The 19,785-nt window shown below is 51.7% G+C and overlaps 1 protein-coding gene across 3 annotated transcripts in view; it reads right to left on the bottom strand.

Moving 5' to 3' along the window:
• Positions 1–19,785, bottom strand: part of SLC43A2 (solute carrier family 43 member 2) — a 58,680-nt gene that overhangs the window by 12,890 nt on the left and 26,005 nt on the right. For 2 of the 3 annotated variants that reach the window (XM_069089678.1, XM_069089676.1), the window contains exons 6-12: positions 12,223–12,315; positions 10,723–10,856; positions 10,403–10,605; positions 9,524–9,670; positions 5,392–5,530; positions 4,275–4,404; positions 500–573 (exon numbers count right to left, since the gene is read on the bottom strand). In XM_069089678.1, coding sequence (XP_068945779.1) covers positions 500–573; positions 4,275–4,404; positions 5,392–5,530; positions 9,524–9,670; positions 10,403–10,605; positions 10,723–10,856; positions 12,223–12,315 — 920 coding nt within the window. The remainder of the gene's footprint in view (positions 1–499; positions 574–4,274; positions 4,405–5,391; positions 5,531–9,523; positions 9,671–10,402; positions 10,606–10,722; positions 10,857–12,222; positions 12,316–19,785) is intronic. The other variant, XM_069089679.1, reaches the window with a different exon arrangement.

Raw genomic sequence — 19,785 nt, 5'->3', positions numbered from 1 at the left:
ACAGGGCCTATTCCAGCTGGGGCCTGACATGGCTCCTGGCTCCAGGATGCCGAGCTCTCTGGGCAGCCTGGGACAGGGTTTCTGGATGTATTCTGCATTCAATTATCCACACTGTAGCAGCCAAGCTGAGCCTTTAAAACTCCTCCAGGTTCTGCTGTGGGGAAGGCCTCCGGGCCTCCCCACCCAGGAGGCAGCCCCCCTTCCCTTCCTCATTCTGGGGCCAGCCCCGAGGCCAGTGGCCACGGAATGTGGTACAGTCACAGGCCCTAGACAGAGGTCATGACCTCCTTTGCAGGCCTGTGGTTCAAGAGCCTCTAACTCTCCTTCAAATCACCTTTCCCACCGATTTTACTGCTAGTCACTCCCCTTCCTGGGGCAAAACCAGCATATCTCAGAGGAAGCCAGGCCCAACTATTTGGAAAGAATCACAGGCTGGCCCTGAAGGACTCTGACTTCACCCTGACCCCTTACCCCTTTAGTCCCAGCAAGCCCAACTTACACAGCAGCATAGAGACCCCCAACGGCAGAGTGAATGAAACCCCGAACAATCGTGTGCAGGATGAAGGAAAGAATCTGCGGAAAAAGCAGGAGATGAGTGTCCATGAACAGTCTGGGCCCTCTGCTCTCCTCAGACAGTGGGACCAGAACATTCCCCAGGCATCTCACACACGGTGAGTCCAAGCAATAAGGCAGCATTTAGGAAGGGCCTACTATGGGCCAGACACTGGGGGGAAACAAACAGCAAAAGTGCCCCCCTTCACAAAACCTCCAACCAGAACTCATCTTACCCCTTTTTCAAAGATCACGGCCTCCCTCTGGTCCCCCCATATTCACTACCTAGGATGTTTCCTGAATTCTTTTCTTTGCCTTACTACCTCTGGCATCTGCCCCCACCCCACTTCAGTTCCTCGCCACCTTCTGCCCACGATATTCAGGCAGTCTCCTAACTGGCTCCCCAACCTCCAGCCTCCTCCTCCTTCAATTCACCCTTCATACTGCTGCCGGAGCATCTAAAGCCCAGGTCTGATGGTCACTCCTTGTTGGCTTGAGCATGAAGCTCAGACGTCTGTTTGGCACTTAAATCATCTTCCCAAGGCAGGCTTACAATATCTATATTCTCGCCAAACGGCCCACTTGTGGCTCCCTGAATGCAACATGCCATCTCCCCCTTATGCACCTTTGCCCAGGCTGTGCCCAGAGACAGCCTCAGCATATGCTCCCTCCTGATCCTCAGCTCAGCCTTCCCTAATCCCCACAGTTGTTTTCCCTCCCTTGCCCCAATTACTTTTGCCTGTGTATGTGTTGCTAGGCCTGCCCTTCCCAAACGACTTGGTATTTTACAATACTTATCTGCACACATGTTGTTTTCCCTCCAGCAGAATGTAAGCTCCTTAAAGGCAGGAACCATTTTGTTTGTGCTAGAATTTCCACCACCCAGTACAGGGGGGCAGCACACAGTAGGTGTTTGATATATACTTAATGAATGAATAAATGACCAGGTGTGGTTCCAGGCCTGCAACCATATGGCGATACAATCGCTGTCTGCTATAGCCCAAACCCTGGATGGATGGGCTGGGTGTGAGGACCTATGGGAAGGAAAGCCAGGACTCCCCTCTATGCCATCTATAGAGTTTGGGGCAACAGTAGGGACCCCTACTTCCAACTAGGAGCAGCATCTGCTCAGCTCTCTGGGAGAAAAGTCCTTATCCCTCAAACTAAGAGTTCTACAGACCCCAAGTAGAGCCAGGGCCCTCTCCTCTCCCGGTATAAGAGGAAGAGGCCTGGATTCAGGTTCTGTAACTCAGATGACTCAGGGAGCTTTCAGGAGGCTACCAAAGCAACAGTTGGGGTGAGTGGCCCCTGTGGCCTCTGACCCATTCTAGCTGTCTGGCCAAGGGAGAAATTGCCTAACCTCCAAGTGACCCCAGGAAACTCCCCTCTGTGCTAACAGATGCCTTGGTTAACAAATCATCATGGTTGTTACAAATTAAACTGCCAATCTGCATCAGTGGAGGGTGTTTCTATACTGGGAGTTGCCCACAATGATGAAATCACCTAGAATACCCCTCCAATTAAATAAAATAAAGTAAAACATAAAATATCTGAGCTACTTTTAAACTGAGTGTTGTGAGGATCAAATCAATCATTTCATTAAGCGCCTACTATGTTCCAGCAGGCACCATTTGGATACACAGGCAAAAGGGAGAGGTCCTGCCTTCAAGAAGCTCACAGTCCGTCCTGAGACACCTGCAGAGACCACTGATGTGAAAGCCCAGGGAGAACTGCAGAGGATCAGTCAGGAGGGAATGAGTGGGAATTAGGCCCTCTGGAGGTGCCCAGCCTCAGGGGGACCCTGGCAGGGGCTGCCCACCCCCCAGCCCTGCTCTGCCTCACTGGCCACACTGGTCTGGTATGCTGGCCAGCTCCTGCTCACAATTGCCCAGGGGCCTCTCCCATTCGAGAGCTTTGTTTGTGAAGGCTAAGCATTCTGAAGCTTTCTTTGCACACAGCCAGCAGGTCCTTATCTAGTCCAGCAGCCAGGACATGTTCCCAGGAATGTGAGTGCTGAAGGAGCCAAGCTCAGTCTGCCCTTTGTCATGTCGAACAAATCCAAATTCAAATACACACACACACACACACACACACACACACACACAGTTTCTGCCATTACTGCCCTACTCCTTGGAAATCAGAGCCTGAAGAACTTTGGAAGGTAACACCCCACTGATGACAAATGTTACTACTAAGACAATGGGGCACCACGGAGGGGACCAGAGAGCTCAGGGCCATGGCCACAAGGGCCCAGGATGTGGGGCTTGGCCCCACCTGCCTTGCTCTGCCTGCCACTCAGTAAACTTGAGAGTTTATCCATAATGAACCAGACCCTTCTCTTCCTGTCTCCTACCTTTGCTCTCTCAGGCAGGGTGAGGGCAGTGCCATTCTCCTGGCCCCCAGGTCTGCCACCTTACCAGCCTCCCTGGCTCCTCACACCATCCCTTCTGCTACCCACCCACCAGGCCTCACTTCCTTTCCCTTCTCTCCCACACAACAACCTCTGTTTGGAGTCTCCCCACAGCACTCCATCCTCCATTCAGCAGCCAAAGCGATCTTCCTAAAGCCCGGGTCTGATGGTGTCACTACTCTGCTCAATAACCTGCAGGGGCTCCCTATTCCTTCAGAGCAGACCCTCCTGCCAGTGAAATCCCCTCACAGCCTGAGATTCCAACCATTTCCTTCCCCATCGCTCACTCTAGTCTAAGCACAAATCCAGCCTTCCCACTCTGGGCCTTTGCACCGGCTGTGCCCTCAATGCCCACAATGCATCCCTTCCACACTCCTCAGAATTCCTAGTTTCCTTCCGAGCTCAGCTCAAACCCGGCCTCTGGATGTTGTTCCTGATCCCAAAGCCAGCAGCTCCTCCCTACCTTGTATTTATTTCCTATCCAGTACATAGCAGGATGTCTCAAAGGTCTTAGTGCAGGCTTAAGCCTGCTCAAACCTGCACTAAGATGCTTGGGACACCCTGTATGTTTATACGTACACATGTGGTCTCCCCTCCTAGAGGGCAGGGCCTGTTAAACTTCTATCTCTGTATCTTCCATGCCCAGCATGGGGCTTAGCATGAAGCAGGCACTTAACAGACACTTGTTGGCTGAGCAGATCCCTCTGGGCCTGGACAACCATTAACCCAAGGGTTAGACGCTGCTTCTCGGCATCCCCCACCCCCAGCCCTGACTGAAATGTTCTCAGCCCTGAAGCGCTTTCTCTCCTTCCTCTTTATCTTTTATGACAAGAGATGATTTGGGGAGGGAAAGGACAGATTAGGAAATTAAGGTGATACAAATGTAAGCATATCAATAATCATTTTTAAAGAATGAATTATCATCAGAGCAGAGGTCTCAACTAGGAAGGGGAACATTCTGTCCAGTGCCTTCCGCCCCCAGGGGCCAAACTCAGAACACCACAATGTGAGCAGAACCAGAAAGATTCCACCCCACTAATGGAGCTGACCAGGCCTCTCCTGCTGCCCCCCTAGCCCAGCAGCAGGACCAGAACAAGGATAGGATGGCAGAAGCTGCACACATGCCCTCCGTGGCCATATCATGGAGGGCAGATGGGACTTTCTGGGCCCTGAAATCCAAAAGCCTGGGCAGACCCCTTAGGGGTGGCTGCATCATGTAGCAGCTGGGAAGCCCCATGCTGGGAGAGGTCTAATGTGGTTCCAGAACCCCTCTGCCCTGTTGAATCTCCACTTGGGAGACTTCTCCCCCTACCTGCAGAGGCAGATTGTGAATGAGACAGGTGATTCCGAACCCCAGCAGCAGGAGGTTGGTGAATGCAAAAGCCCGCATGGCATTGGTGATCTTCTGAATCTGGCGATCCCGCTTCTTCTTCTTCTCCCCTCTGCAGAGAAGCGCAGATAGTCACGGGTGCCACTACCATGGGTGTGGGATCCTCCTGATGGAGGCCCAGGACTAATGCTGCCCACTTGGGACCAGCCCCCCACTGCCACAGTAGTGAGTGAGAATCACACCTGCTTCAGGGGGTCCCTCTAAGCTGAGCCATCACAGAGGACATGCCAAGCTCTGCCATCTGGCACAGCCTCTGAGACACTCACATGGGAAGAGCTCTGAGGAATGGAGAGCAGCTGCTTATTCACTCATGTTATGAACTGGAAGATTTAGATTTGCAAGGGACCTTCACAATCATCTGGTCTGACCTTTCTTTTTACAGATGAGGAAACCGAGGCCCATAAGGTTAAGTGACTTGTCTGAGGTCATCCAGACAGTGAGTGAGTCAGGATTCAAACCCAGGGCCTCTGACTCCAAATCCATTTCTTTTCCTACTTGCTAGCTCCCAGGTGTGGGGAAAGGAGAGGCTGGGTCATGGGTGGAGAGGTGGGCAGAACAGTGGCAGAGAACAAGGACAAGCTATGAATGATCCCACCACCTCAACTATTGGTTTTCACTTCTTCTAGCCCTTCTGGGCTACAAAGAAAGAGCATCAACTGAATGACTGGCGTTTCCTGTTTTTCCATCCATTTTCTTCTGTGTATGGAGGGGAAGAGCTTTGAATTTGGAAGTGGAGGACTCGAGTTCCAATCCCAGCTCTTGCTATCCTTGTGACTCAGTTTTGATTTCAGAGGGCCCGTTTCAGCTCTAAACTGAACTCTGAGGAGGAGCCAAAGAGCTCCTGAAGAGGAAGCAGGGAGAGGGGAAGGGTCTCTGACAGTGAGCCGGCAGGACATTCCAGGATGCACCACCGTGTCTGCTGCAATGAGCTTCCAGCATGGGTCATCAGGCATGCCCGATGGGGGCTCGCTCCATAGCACGGCTAGCTCTAAACATCCTCCGCGCCTCCCCCCCCCCCACTCTCCCACAGTCCACGTACTGGTCGCCATCTTTCTCTTCAGCCTCTTCAGAGCCATCGTCACATTCCTTCAGCCTCCAGTCCATGATGTATCCAATGACCGGGGCCGTCAGGAGGCAGAGCAGCTGTAGTCCACCAAAGATGGACGTGTAAAGACCCACTGGGGAGAGAGAGACAGTGCCTATTAGAAAAGTTTTCTGCTATGAGACAGCCTTAGGGACACTGGGCTGGGCAGAGTCACTAGTTGTTGGACTGCCTCAAATGTTACATTGCAGGGAAATCCAGATGTTTCTGGTGTCAGAGCTACTGGATTTTTCTACTCCCAAGCCCCTGGAAAGCCAAGATGCCTTAACTGCTTATGCTAGCAACCCTAGAGGGTCCATCCAGCTTTTGAATGACCTACAAAATGTTTCTCTCTCAGACAATGAAAAAAGCCAACAAATTAGCAATGAGTAACTTTCCTCTGAATCTCAGCTTTACACTCAGAGCCCACAGAAACATCAGGGAATCCCCTTCTCTCCTTCTATGAAAAGAGTGGATTGGCCTAGGTGATCTGGAAAGCCTCTTCTGGCTCCAAATCCCACAACCTCATAAGCAAAATTCCTTTTTTTTAAAAATGATAAATGTTTAAGCTCAAAAAAGCAGCAAAATCCTTGCCCAGTTTTCATTAACAGGCCACAGCGTGTCCTATCAGACTCACAGGGCATCTTGGTTAGCTTTGCCAAATGGCTTTATTCTTTGTGACAAGGGATGGCTCTCATTTCCGGGGAAAAACAGGAGGGGGAGATGTTTGGAAATGTAGGTGATTTAAAGACAAAAGAAATCAATACAAATACAAAGTTTAAAACAAAAAAACATTCCACATCCAGACTATTACCACAGATAGGTAACTCGCAGGGGCTCTGAGGGAAAGTATGGGGCCTGCAGAGTGTTTACCTGCCTGCCCTTGTTTTTTATTCCCCCCACACTGATCTAGCCAAGAGAGGGCAGGCAAGAGAGGTAAGAGTCAGAGATGATCTCGAACATGGTGGACTTCTCTGATGAGATGTCAGGGAGGAAGGAATGGGTGGAAAGCCCTCCCACTCACCTGTAGCCATCACTGCATCAAGGGAGCAAAGGGAGAAATGCAGAAAGGGAAGGAGTTAGCAACAGAAATCTCTGCTTACAAGAGAGGGTGGAGACGGGTCAGCTCAGGGCTTGGAGATGCTATACTGAGCTTCAGGACCTGACCCACAGACAGCTCCCTGCAGAAGCATCAGATTCCAATCATCTCCAACCAGGCCACCACAGAGCTGGGGCTCCACATACTGGCAAGGGGCAATACGCACACTTCTGCTGTAGCTCCAGCCACGTGAGGCCATGATCCTACGTCATACATGTTCTGGTAAGTCAATACTGTGGCTAAGACTGGGATGGGGAAGCAACAAGGGGAAGTGAGAGTGGGAGCTGCCTCGATCAGAAGATCGCTGTGAGACGGGTTTAGTCACTCAGAAATGAGGGGTAGGGGACAGAGAAGGAGGGAGAAGAGGAAGCCGTTCTGGACACTCTGCCACAGCAGACCTTCCTCAAGCAGAAAGGGGCCCCTGCACGTCCCTGGCTCGCTCATCTTGAAAGTATCATGTCCTGAGAGAAGTAAGATTTCAATACAAGTCAGAGAAATTCATATAAGAAATGAGAGAGAAACCAGTGACCTAAGCTGAACTCTCATTAAATGGTCCCTAAGAACAGCTGATGAAGCATGTTCCTCTCTTCTCATTAGCAAGGTGAGGGGCTACAGGTACAGAATGGTGCATACGTTGTCAGGTGAGGTTGTTCTGGTTAACTGTATGGCAGGGGTGGTTGCTATAAGGGGGAGGAGAGGAACTTGTTTCTCCCCATTGGTGGGAATATCAAGAAATGCCATGGTATTAAAAAAAGGCATTCCCTCCCACCCAAAAAAAGAAAACTTAAAGGAAAAATAAAATAAAACAGTGGCCTATCACCTCTGCCTCACCCCATTAAAGAGATGGAGCTTGCACTTTCTTTTTTTTTTTTCCTAAGCAATCGGGGTTAAGTAACTTGCTCACGGCCAGTTATTTCTGGGTGTGGTGCTGAGTATCTGAGCCCAGATTCGATCCCAGGTCATCCCGACACTGGAGCCAGTGCTCTTAACTCGCTGAGCCACCTGGCTGCCCCTAAGCAATCGGGGTTAAGTAACTTGCTCAAGGTCACACGGCCAGTTATTTCTGGGTGTGGTGCTTGAGTGTCTGAGCCTGGATTTGATCCCCAGGTCATCTTGACACTGGAGCCAGTGCTCTTACTCACTGAGCCACCTGGCCGCCCCTTTTTAAGATACTTTTTTTTTTTTAAAGCAATCGGGTTAAGTAACTTGCTCAAGGTTACACAGCCAGTTATTTCTGGGTGTGGTGCTGAGTGTCTGAGCCTGGATTCGATCCCCAGGTCATCCCGACACTGGGGCCAGTGCTCTTACTCACTGAGCCACCTGGCTGCCCCTAAGCTTGCACTTTCTGAAGGGGAAAAATGTAAACTTCTCTAGGGTCTTGAAATGGTTATCAGCATTTTATATATAGTGAAAAGCTTGGAGATAGGAGTCAGAAGCCATAGGTTCTAGTCCAGACATTGCCTCCAGACAGATGTGCAACCTCAGGCAAGCCCTCTGACTCCTCCCTCACCCACTCTGACCCGCTTGGGCCAAATGAGCCCTAGGACCTTTCTAGGTCTATGAAAATAAGAACCTGCAGATCCCTTTAAATGCCTGGCCCAGCTGCCCTCTGCAGTGAAGAACAGAGTTTCTGCAGTGCAGAGCAACTGAGGCAATGGGCAGGATTCCAAGATCACAGATTTAGAGCCAGCAGGGAGGACAGAGTGTCATTTCTAAGACAAGAAAACAGAGGCCTGGGCAGGGGAAGTGATCTGTCTAGGGTCACACAGCTAGTAAGCATCTGCGACAGGATTTGAACATGGGTCTTCCTGACTCTTAATCACTGTACCACCTGGCTGCCTCTGCCACATGACAGACTTTAAGTTTTCCTAACAAGGAGGTAGCCCCCAGAGTCTCCCTGAACATGCCCATTTACCACATTCAGTGTGACCCCAGGGTTCTGTTCACTGGCATCTTTTTTATTTTCTGGAGGTGGGAAGGCAAGGCAATTGGGGTTAAGTGACTTGCCCAAGGAAACACAACTAGTTATGTGTCAAGTGTCTGAGGCCACATTTGAACTCAGGTCTTCCTGACTCCAGGGCAGGTGCTCTATTCACTGTGCCACCTAGCTGCCCCAACTGGCATCTCTTTGTGGAGTACATGCCTCTGGACAGCTGCAGCAGCCCTTGTGTGATGTTTGTGAAAGCAGGCCTCGGGTTCTGCACGTCTAGTTCTTTAAACTTCATCTAACAAATCCTGATTGGACCTTGTTCAGGACCTTCGCACACAGAGCAAACAGCAGCTGCAGCCACTCAGCAGTTCCTAGGCTTTGGCCCAGCACTTTAGGATGGTCAGGCCCTCAGGACACAAAGCTGGGAGGCCCTGGCAGCCAGAGCTGCCAGACCCAGGGGGGGAAATCTGCCTCCCAGAGCTCCCACCTCCCTCTTCCTTAGGGAATCTCCCAGTGCTGAAGTCCGATTTGGCATCTCTGCTAAGGACGAGGCCCAGGGGGCCCCTCTTCTCCTGGCCCCTAATAAATCATCCATCCCTTCCCTACTAGAAGGTAGAGAGAAAAGGGGGGTGGAGAAAAGGCAGAGAGACAGTGAAAAAAAGCAAAAGAAAAAAGAGGGGGAGAGAAAGCAAAAAAGGGAGAGAGAGAAAAAGGAAGAAAGAGAAAAAGCAAAACTCTGCCACTTTCACCCACCCCTCTGCATTCTTCCCTAACTCCAGGCAGGCCGGCTTTATGAGCTGGGGCCTGCTGCTGTTCAAACGATCTCCTGGATTTCACCCACTCGATGCCTCACTGGTTAGGGCTAGCAACAAGGATGCCAGGTGGTCAGCAGAGCCTGTCTGACAGCAGCAGGTCAGGAGATCCCCACCCCTGCCTCTGTGGGTGGTGAGTCAGTGGAATGGGCAACATACCCAGGCAGGTGGGGGTAGACTGGGGGTGGGGGAGGGATGGTGGGCACCCATGACTACGACTGAGGAGCGATATGTCCCCCTGTGGCCCACCTGCATCCTGGCTGCCGTCGGCGAGGAACTTGAGGATGTTGTTCATGGCACCCATGTAGAAGATGAGGCGTAGCTGAGTGACGCACATGGTGACCAGGCTGAGCAGGAGGATGGGGCTGAACAGGCTGTGTATGAAGGAGGGGGCTGCTGGGAGAAGCACAGACAGGTCAGAGGGGCCCAGGGCCCATCCCTGCCCTGCTGGAGCTGGAGGAAGGGACAACACGGGCCCAACCATGGCGGGGAGGGACCTCCACCCTAAAGAATGCCAACCCTGGAGAGAAGGGGCCATCTGGGTGTGTCCTGCACACAGAAGGAGCTCCCTAAGTGTTCACCAGACCAGCTTCTACAGCTAGAGTTAAAGCTCCAGATCCACCCTGCCCCTGCCCTGGGGAGCCTTAAAGAAATGGGGCCTGAGGGCCAGGAAGGGCTTCCATAGGTGTCAGCCATCCAGCTCAGAGGAGAAGCAGGAACAAGGACATGTGACCGTGTGACCATAAGGGGCCTGCCAAGCGGATCTGTGGATCCATTTCCAGGAAAGTCAGCCATAGTAATAAGATCTGGCCCTGAGGTTTCACCCACACAAGGACCTCCCAGCAGGGAAACTCCCTCCACACATCCAGACTGGCCACTTGTCTATCCCAGCCATTCAGGGCCACCTGGTCACACTCAGAGGAAAGATTCGGCTTCCCTGGTTCCCAAGCCAGCACACCGACCACTATACTACCCCGCCTCTTTGGCAGTCGGGGTCAGGAGACCTGATCCTAGCTCTCTGTCCTCGAGCCAATCACTGGCCCTCTCTGGGCCTCAGCACTCTCTCTGTTCCCATCCACCTTGCCCTTTACTGCTGCCCACGTAGCCTCAGCCTAGAGAGCTCAGTACCTGCGTTATCCGGCTGACACTTCACCTCCAGGTCAATGGTGGACAGACAGAGCTTGTTGCCCTCCTGCAGGGCCGACTGCTCCTTGGTCTGCTTCATGGAGCTGCCCACGCTGAGGCGCCTGCCCACCGTGGTCACCTGCTTATAGAACTGCTTCCCGGTGATCTTGTGGTCAAAGCCCAGCCAGCTGAACTTGATCTTCACCCTGTGTAGGGGTGGCAAGAAGGGGATCAGCCCTGCCACTGGGGCCCCTGAGCTAAGCCCAACACCCACCCACAACCCACAGGAGGAGAGGAGCCAGGCCTCCTCCAGTACCACTTACGTGTAGTCCATGTCCTCTGGTCCTGGGAAAGGCTCCAGGGGCCAGTTTAAGAAGCAGTTCAGGAAAACAAGCCCAGCACAGCCAGCCCAAACCACCAGGATGATGATGAAGGAGGCCCCAAAGTCATAGATCACCTGGGAGAAACATCATGGCCACAGTGTGGCACACTGTGTAATGTGCTGGCCTTCAAATCCTGCCTCAGACACTGAGCGTTTGTGTGACCCTGGGCCAAGTCACAACCCCCCAGGCACAACTTTCTCATCTGTAAAATGGGGGCTTAGACTAGATGCCTCCAGATCTAGACCTACAATCCTGTGACCAGAGCAGAGAAGGCTGCCAAAGGCATCAGGGTAAATGAAGGAAGATGGAATGAGAGAGGCAAGCAAATGGCCATCAGGCATCAGAGCTGGCAAGAACCTGACAGGGCAGCCAGACCAACAGAGAGGAGCCCTATCTGGCAGCTAGCGGCCCAAGGTGCAAGCCCTGCCCCTGCAGCTCACGGCCTGGATCACTGCTTGGGCTGGACACCACTCTTTTCCAAGCTCAGTTTCCTCCTCCATGATACCAGGGATCTGGGCCCACGACATTAACCAGGGATTTGGGCCCACAGCATTACAGAACTGACGCCTGTGGCCCCCAGAGCAGGAGCCCATGGAACCTGGAGGCCTGATCCATCAGGTTCACCCTGAACTAGCTTCTGGGCTCAGGGCTGGAGGCTCGCCCCCCTGGGATGCTTGGGATTCCAAACCACCAGGACTCAATTGGGCTATGGAGGGGGTGGCAGAGAGGGGCTGGAGGCCTGGGCAGCCCCCTCTTCCCATCAGAACCTCCCCAGTCACTTTCTCTTTCCTTTTGAAAGAGGAAGGGGCTTTGGTAGCTCCTGTCAATGAGGAAGGCACAGAGGTGGGGAGACCCTGAGGGGCTGCATGTGGTTTGGGGTTTGTTTGGGATTGTTTTGTTTTGTTTTGCTTTGCTCCCTCACTTGGCAGCAGACTCCCCTGGAGTTTTACCCAGAGCTGGGAATGTACGCCAGTATGAGCACCAGCACAGAAGAGACAAGCCCCAGGGCTGGGACCCTCAGAAGCACCTCCCTTTACACAGACCATGGTTACTCCAGGCCTTGCTGTGCTGGTTGGGGAAAGAGACAGGTTCAAATCCTGACTCTGGACACTTAAAGCTGTGTGACCCTGGGTAGGTTACTAGACTTCTCTAAGCCTCTGTTTTCTCCTCTATAAAATGGGGATAATACCCATAATTTCTGCCTCAGAAGGCTCTTGTGAGGCTCAGGGCAGTTGGCGAACTTTAAAGCCATATAGGAACATCAGTCATTCCCCATCTGTTCCCAGGTGTGTCCTGTTGGGCCGGGGCCAGCCCAGCCCAAGGCCTACTGTTATTTACTTCCTTCTGCAGGGGCCCTGAGAGGGGAGCTGAGAACACACACGCTTGGGCACACCTCCTGCCATGGCCCACGCTCCCAGGGATCCCACAAAGAGGCCTCACCTTAACTGCTGGAAAAGTCACCGCAGAAGAGGCGTAAGATCCGATCATCAGAGCGATGAACGTGGACCGAAGGTCGCCAAACATGTTGGGCAGCTGGAAAACAGAAGTCGAGCCTGGTGAGGAGGCCGGGGACAGGAGGAGGGAGGGGCACCACCTCTCACCCACGTCTGAGGATTGCACCTCAACAGCTCCAGCCCTAAGACAGAGAGGCAGCACCAAAGCCACGAGGGAACCACAAAGGACAAGGAGTCAGGAGAGCTGCATCCAAATCCTGGTTTTGATACCGACTGCCTGTGTGATTTAACTCCTCTGCGCCTCAGTTTCTTCATCTGGTAAATGGGGCACAGCAGTACTTCTGCACTGCCTACCTCACAGGCCTGTTGCAAAGAAAACTCTTTGTAAACCCAACTGTACTATGTTCATCTTCACTGGCCTGAGCTGAATCACTCGTAATTCCCAGACTCGGGCAGTTAGGGGCCACAGGGGGAGCAGCAGGGAGGCAGGACCTTGGGACCTAGGCCTTTACCGAGCCATACCCACAGGAGGGCTGGAGGCCTCTCTTCGAAGGGAGCTAGCTCATGGGAAAGAATTTATTTGGGCAGGACAGAGCAATAAATGGAAAGGTAAAGGGGGAAGAAAAATTAATATAGACGATATAATTATAATGATAAACTTGGCCCCAAAGGAGAGAGGAGAAAAAGCACTCCTCCCTTCTTCTTGTCCCACAGTGGGCCGCTTCCCATTCTGTCAGGTTCATCTGAACCTGGCTGCTGGGCTCACCCTACTCTGGGAGATTCCCACCCAGTTACCCAACTAGGAGGTGGGCGTCAGGCATGGGCAGCTTCCTCTCCCCCCTTCGCCCCACACTCTCCTCCCATCTCCCTGGTTGTGGGTGTGGACTATGTGTGCCTAGATTGGCTGAACCATTTCCCCCTCCACCCGCTCTTTCTTTTTTATTCTTTGACATAAGAGATGGTTTACTGGGGAGCAACTGAAGAGATATTTGGAAATTAAGAGATTATAAAAATAAAAGACAGTATTAAAATTGTTTTAAAGATGACGGGGATAAGGCCTGGAGCTGGATTTCACACTTGTATAGGGAACTCTCCCATGAGGAAATTCCCGTGAATGGAGGTCCATACTTCCTCTGGCATTTAATCTTAAAGGAGATGTTTGTAGTGCTGAGAGGTTGTCAGTTAACAAGCATTGAAGCCCCTACCATGTGCCAAGCACTGTCCTCAGCCCTGGGGATACAAAGTAAGGCCCCCAGTATGTGTCAGAAACAGGGCTCCAGCCCCAGAACTTCCTGGGAGAAGGAAAAGACAGAGACATACAAAAATATCTGTAAAAGCATTTTTTATACCAAAAAAAATGGAAATTAAAGAGGTGCCCATCGATTTGGGAACCAGTTCAACCAGCTGTTATGAATGTAATGGAATATTATTGTGCTGTAAGGAATGACAAATAGATATTTCAGAGAAAAATGAAATGAATTCTATGAACTGAGACAAAGGGAAATGAGAATAACCAGGAAGACAATTTATATGATGATCAAAGGAATAGAAAGGAAAATAACTTTGAAAGACTTCCTAACTCATTAACTCAGTGACCAGGCATGGCTTCTCCCTCCTGGCTGAGGCCCTTGGGGTATAGCATGAGACACGTTTTCAGATGTGGCCAATGTGTGCAAGTGTTTTCTTTGACATACTTATCTGTTACAAGGGAGGATCTCTGTTTCAGTGGGGGGAGTGAGTTAATGAGAAGTCACAGGGGAAAACAAGAAGTAAGCAGCAGTGATAAAACGTTTTAAAAAATACACTGAAGAAAATAAAAAGTTCTGAAAGGGCAATGTTGTTACTACCTTGTTAAATTTGATGCACACTTTTAAAGGACAAACTGTAAATCACAGTTTCCCGTAATCTTTTTTTTTTTTATTCTTTGCATATTGGAATGTTCGTGTCTGTTGAAGATTAGGTTCAAATTTTAAAAATCGTTTTATTAAAAGTGGGGAACGGTCGCAAATTTGGAAAAATTAGGAACCACCTGCTGAGACCACAGGGGGAAAAACTGCTTTCGATTTCAGTCCAGCAGAAGGTCTTTGGAGACAGCAATGTCAGCATTTCACAATCCCACAAAGGCTTCCTGAGGATCATGGTCAGCTTCCCCTCTTGATTTGTAAAAGCAAGATGGGAAAATTTTCTCACCACCCAAAATGATTCACCCTAGGAGTTAACTTCAAGAACAGGCTGGCTCAGAGTTTCCCCCCCAAAATCGTCATAGAGACACATGGATAGGCAGGCCTCCCTTCTGGGCACAGGCCACCAGATGTACAAGACTGTGGAGACTGGGACTTTGTCCCATTGTGCCAACATTGGTAGGGGCACACTTCTCCTATTCAGTGATCCTGATACTAGCTTAAAAAAACAGCACCTTTAGGACGCTTATCATGCTCATATAAACCAGTAGAGAAAAGCCTTCCAGGTTCAACAGCCAGGGTTTGATGGCTATCAGTCAAAAGGGTTGGGGCAGGGGGGAGACAGAAGAACTTCCTACCCATCCTTTACATAAAAGACATGCTCTGCCCAAGCCCAGGCTGGCTAGTCTGTTCTATCATGTTTCTATCCTCATACTGGCACAGGAAACAAGGAAGCCTGGCATCTGCACACCCCTCTTCCCCAGCACAACCACACATGGATGTCCTTCCTTCTGCATCCTGGCTGAGAGGCCAGCCAAGTGCCCTGTGACCAAATGGTGCCATCCTGTTTGAGGGTCAGGCTCTGAGCTCTTACTTTTTTTTCTGGAGGGCAATTGGGGTTAAGTGACTTGTCCAAGGTCATACGGCAAGTTTTTGTGTTAAGCGTCTGAGGCCAGATTTGAACTCAGGTCCTCCTGACTCCAGGGCCGGTGCCCTATTCACTGTGCCACCTAGCCATTGTTACTTTAATACTGAATTTGGGGACCTCAGGCCTACTCCTGGGTTCATCCCTCCAGCCACAGGGCCCGGGGTCTGCAGCTCCATCACCAGGGTTTTTGGTAACCCCATCAGAGTTCAGAGATGAGCTCTGAACGTCTGGAAGGGGAGAACAGCTCCAGGTATGGGATGCTATTATGAAAACAAGCAAAGAGAGAGGAGTCAAGGAGGAGATTTGGGATTCAGTGGAGCAGCAGGATGACCAGAGCCTGTGGCATTGTGTCAAGCACCAAGGGTTTCCAATCACGTGTCCGGGGTTCAAGCTATGCCACATGGCTGGAGGAAGAAATGGATTCTCTGGGCTTCTTTTTGTAGCCACTGAGAGATCCACCCTGCATCTCTTCAGAGTCAGCTCAAACCCTGCTTCTGCCCCATCCACACAGGCTGTGTGACCTTGCAGAAGGTGCCCACTTCCATTGGCAAAGAACGTTCCTTCATCTGTTAGTTTCCTATCCAGCACATGCCTAGCCCTGGCCCTACCCTCCCACATACATAGCTAACCAAGGTGTCCTTCCCCAGCAGCCTAATAGCCCAAGGCTGCAGGTGGGCCCAGCCCAGGCCCACAGGCACCACCTGCATGCTTCCCTGAAGGCACAGGATCTGGATTCAAATCCCACCCCCAATATGACTTCTATGACTTCAGGCAAGTCACTTAATATCCCTGCACTTCACCTTCTTCATCTATAGGATTAGGGGGTGGGATTAGGTGGTGGCCTCAGAGACCCCTTCCAGCTCTACAGCTATGATCCCATGAACCCGTGTGACCTTAGGAAAGTCCCTCGATCTTAATTTCCTCATCTATAAAATGAGAAATTTGGTCAGCTGCCTCTGAGACCCTTCTAGCCCCAGATCTACGGGCATCTATGCTCCTGGGGCAAAGGATTTGCAGCTGTTGTCCCACAGCTGATATCCACTGTGTCACAACTTTCTGACTGCCCCCAAGGCTCCCCTCCCACATTCTGATGATTCCTTCTCATTGCTCTCAAAGAACTGGACACTGAGGTGATTACACCCAATTTACTGGACCCCTGGGCCAGCTCTCTGGAATATGATCACTTTCGTTTGCTTTGAAATCAACTCTGGCTTCCTTTTGCTCCCCACTCCACTAAATCTCTCTTTAAAAAATTTTTTTTTTCAATTATAAACCCACTAGCCATCAACAAAGAACAAGAATCAAAACAGCCTCAAGGCCAGTCTGTCCAATAACACAGAGCCTTGGCCACTCATCCTCCTTCTTCAGCCTCCCCATCCCCCGACTGGCAAACCTCTTTGCCCTCCCCCACAGCTGTGACCCATCCACTCCAGGCCTTCCCAGGTGTTCTGCTTCTCACCTAGAAGGCTCTCTGGCCTGGCCCTCCCTTACTGAAGCCTCCCAGACTCCCCTCCTCTGAGAGGCAGTCAGTACAACTACTAGGCACCCCATAATACTGAGCCCTGGGGTACAGAGGCAAAAAATGAAAGAGTCCCTGCCTTCAAGGAGTTTACAGTCTATGGGCGTATAAGGGAAAGGAGAGGGACAGAGACTGAGCCTGTGGGTTCTTATGTACAGGAAAAACCCAGATGAGAAAACTCTGCCAATGCAGGGCAGCTTCTAAGAGGAAGCTGGAGCCCCCAGGGCTAAGGCCAGACTTCAAAGGGCTAGGGAACTTGGGGGAGAAAAAAACAGCAGTCTTATTTTCACGAACCTCTAGCTAAAATTGAGTATTTTATCCAAATGTGAATTTAAAAAGCAAGCAAAAAACCCCACCATTCTTTGAGAAAGGATCCACAGGCTTCACTAACCCACCAAAAGGGGTATTTGGCACAAAAAAGGCCAAGAAGCCCCATGACCTCGTAAGCAAGCGTGTGGGACATTGGAGCTCTGAGGGGTTAAGATCACAGAGCCAAGATGTGTCAGAGCAGGATTTGAACCCAGGACCCCTCAACTTTGAGATCAGCCCCCTACTGATGAGGCAACACTGACCCTCCTCAATTTATATGGAGACAGAGTAAAGATATGTCTTCCCAAATGGGGGCCAGCAGCAACACACTGGCCTTCATGTTAGACTGGATGGGGTGGGGTGGGGTGGGTCAGCACACATCTTGTCTGGGAGTCATGTGTCTGTCTCTTCCCCTTCCCCCCGGCCCCATCCAGACTCTAAACCAGGGGACGGGAAGAATCCCTTTGTTCTGTGAAGTTTGGATTCAATCAAAGGGCTGCACTTGAGGACCTAGAGGGCCTCGAGGTCACAGGCTCCCCACCTGGTCTAAGCTCCCTGAGGGCAGACCCTCTACCCGTTTCCTTGTGTCCTCCCTAGCATGCATGACTCGAGATCTGGATGGAAGATGCTGACCAGCTAACAGCCCACGCCATTGTGGCTGGAGCCTGGGGAGGCTTCATCTGCCTGCTAGGATGCCAGAGGTGGGCTGGGCCTCCTAGACACACAAGGAACCCGCTCAGCGGGAGCGGCTTCCTGATGCCTGGATCCCCACCTCCAGACTTGTGGCTGGCTCAGGGTGACTCCCCAGGCATCAGTGCTTCAGGCAGGGCAGCAGCAGGCCAGCAGCCGGCCCAGGGTAGCAGCAGGCCTGGCCAGAGGTGACTCAACCCAGCTCCCCCTCCCTGCCCAGAGCCCACCCTCCCCAGGACTGGCTGTCCTGATCCTGGGCTCTGCTCACACTGGAATGCCTCTGACTCACTCCCTTGCAGGCAGCTTCTAGAGAGCTGTAAACAGTCACAGGCAGCCTGACCTTCTGAGAGGGGAATAAACAGCCAGCCTGGCCCCTCTCCTGGCAGCTCTGCAAATGCTCAGGAAGACTGCCATCCCAACAAGGCTCCCAGCCCCTCCCCTTGGCTGTCCTAGGCCCCGCAATCCCAGCGGGCCGCTGGGCACCTGACGAGAGGGAGAGACAGGCTGGGAACTCCCAAGTGAGTAAACACTCTCCACCAGTGCAGGCTGGCACCTTTGGTGCAGCTTAGTGCCTTGGAGAGCAACCCAGAGCATGGAGAGGCCAGTGACTTGCCCAGGGTCATGCAGCCAGAAAGCATCAAAGATGGGACTCGAACCCTGACCTTCCCAAAGCCTATGCCAGCTCTCTGTCCACTGTACCACTCAGCAGACATCCCCTGGTCTGACAGATGAGGAAACTGAAACTCAGCCAGATGTTGCGACTTATCCAAGGTCACAGAGAGACTGAGAGGTCACAGCCCAGCTATGATTCAAACCCAAATTCCTGGGACTCCCCACCACCCCTCCCCCAGCTCCAGGGCCTAGGAGGCCCCAGGAGAAAGAGGCCAGGATGAGCACAAGGCCCCATTTCTGAGGGGAGACAGTACACGGCAAGCACTCTGCCAACTCCACAGGGCTTTAAAGCGTTAGTAATGACTCCTTGTAGTATCTGCAAGGCCATGATATGTGAAGAGACTCCCAACTCAATCAGTGGCACAGAACCTTAGGCTGGGTCCAAGAAAGGAGGCTCATGGCCTCCTAAGAAGGCAAAGGCACCAGCGTATGGGGCAGAGAGGGCCAGATTTGGAGTCAGAGGGGCCAGGTTCAAATCCTTGCTCAACCTTAGGCAACTCACATCACATGCCTTGACTCAGTTTCCTCATCTGTAAGATGGCCACACACTGACCAGCACAGGTCTGCTCAAGAAATGTCAAGGACTCTCTAGTGGCCCCAGGGCAAAATAGGAACCAATTTCTCTGTTTGGCCTTAGCCACCCTTCCCCATCTGGCTCTGGCTTTCCTACCTTCCATCCTTATTCATTACTGTCCCCAGCCTCATGCGTTCTCAGCTCCATCCAACAGGCCTCCTTATCATTTCCTGGCTCCAACATCCTGCCTCCTCCTTCCACGCCTGCCTACCATGGCTGCAACATCCTCTCTCCTCATCTCTACTTCTTGGGAGCCTTTCCCAGCACAGCTTCATGGGGCCCTTCCTCCAGGAAGCCTTTCCCAATACCCCCAGTGGTGAAGACTTCCTTCCAGGCCCTCCTTCCCCCAACAGACTGTGCCAAGGTGTATTTATTTCTGTGTTCAGCGATGTTTTCCTCCCAGGAAGCTCCTTGGAGCCAGGGGCCCTGGTAGCTAGGGAGTACCAGAGTGCATAGAGCATTGGACCTGACAGTCAGGAAAACCTGAGTCCAAATCCTGCCCTCAGACACTTGGAACCTGTGAGACTTTGGAAAAATCACTTAACTCGCTCGATTCAGTTTCCTCAACTGTTAACGGGGATCATAACAGCCCCTACTTCCCCAGGCTGTTGAGGATCCAATAGGATGATATTTGCCAAGGGTTTAGTACAGTTCCTGGCACATAGTAAGTGTTATGCTATGAAGCAGCAGCAGCAGCAGCAGTAGCGGTAGTAACAGTAGCAGCAGCAGCACTAACTATAGCAGCAGCAGCAGCATGATAACAGTAGTAGCAGCAGCAGCAGTAACTGTAGCAGCAGCAGTAGCAGCAGCACTAACAGCAGCAGCAGCACTAACAGTAGCAGCAGCAGCACTAACAGCAGCAGCAGCACTAACAGCAGCAGCAGCAGCAGTAACTATAGCAGTAGCAGAAGCAGCAGTAATGGTAGCAGCAGCAGTAGCAGTAACTGCAGTAGCAG

This window comes from Petaurus breviceps, unplaced genomic scaffold (assembly GCF_028583685.1).
Source record: "Petaurus breviceps papuanus isolate PSGF00001 unplaced genomic scaffold, PetGlider_PUasm1.0 186, whole genome shotgun sequence".
Classification (NCBI taxonomy): domain Eukaryota; kingdom Metazoa; phylum Chordata; class Mammalia; order Diprotodontia; family Petauridae; genus Petaurus; species Petaurus breviceps.
Note: the sequence above shows the minus strand (reverse complement) of the source record. Positions and strands in the feature narration are given on the sequence as shown.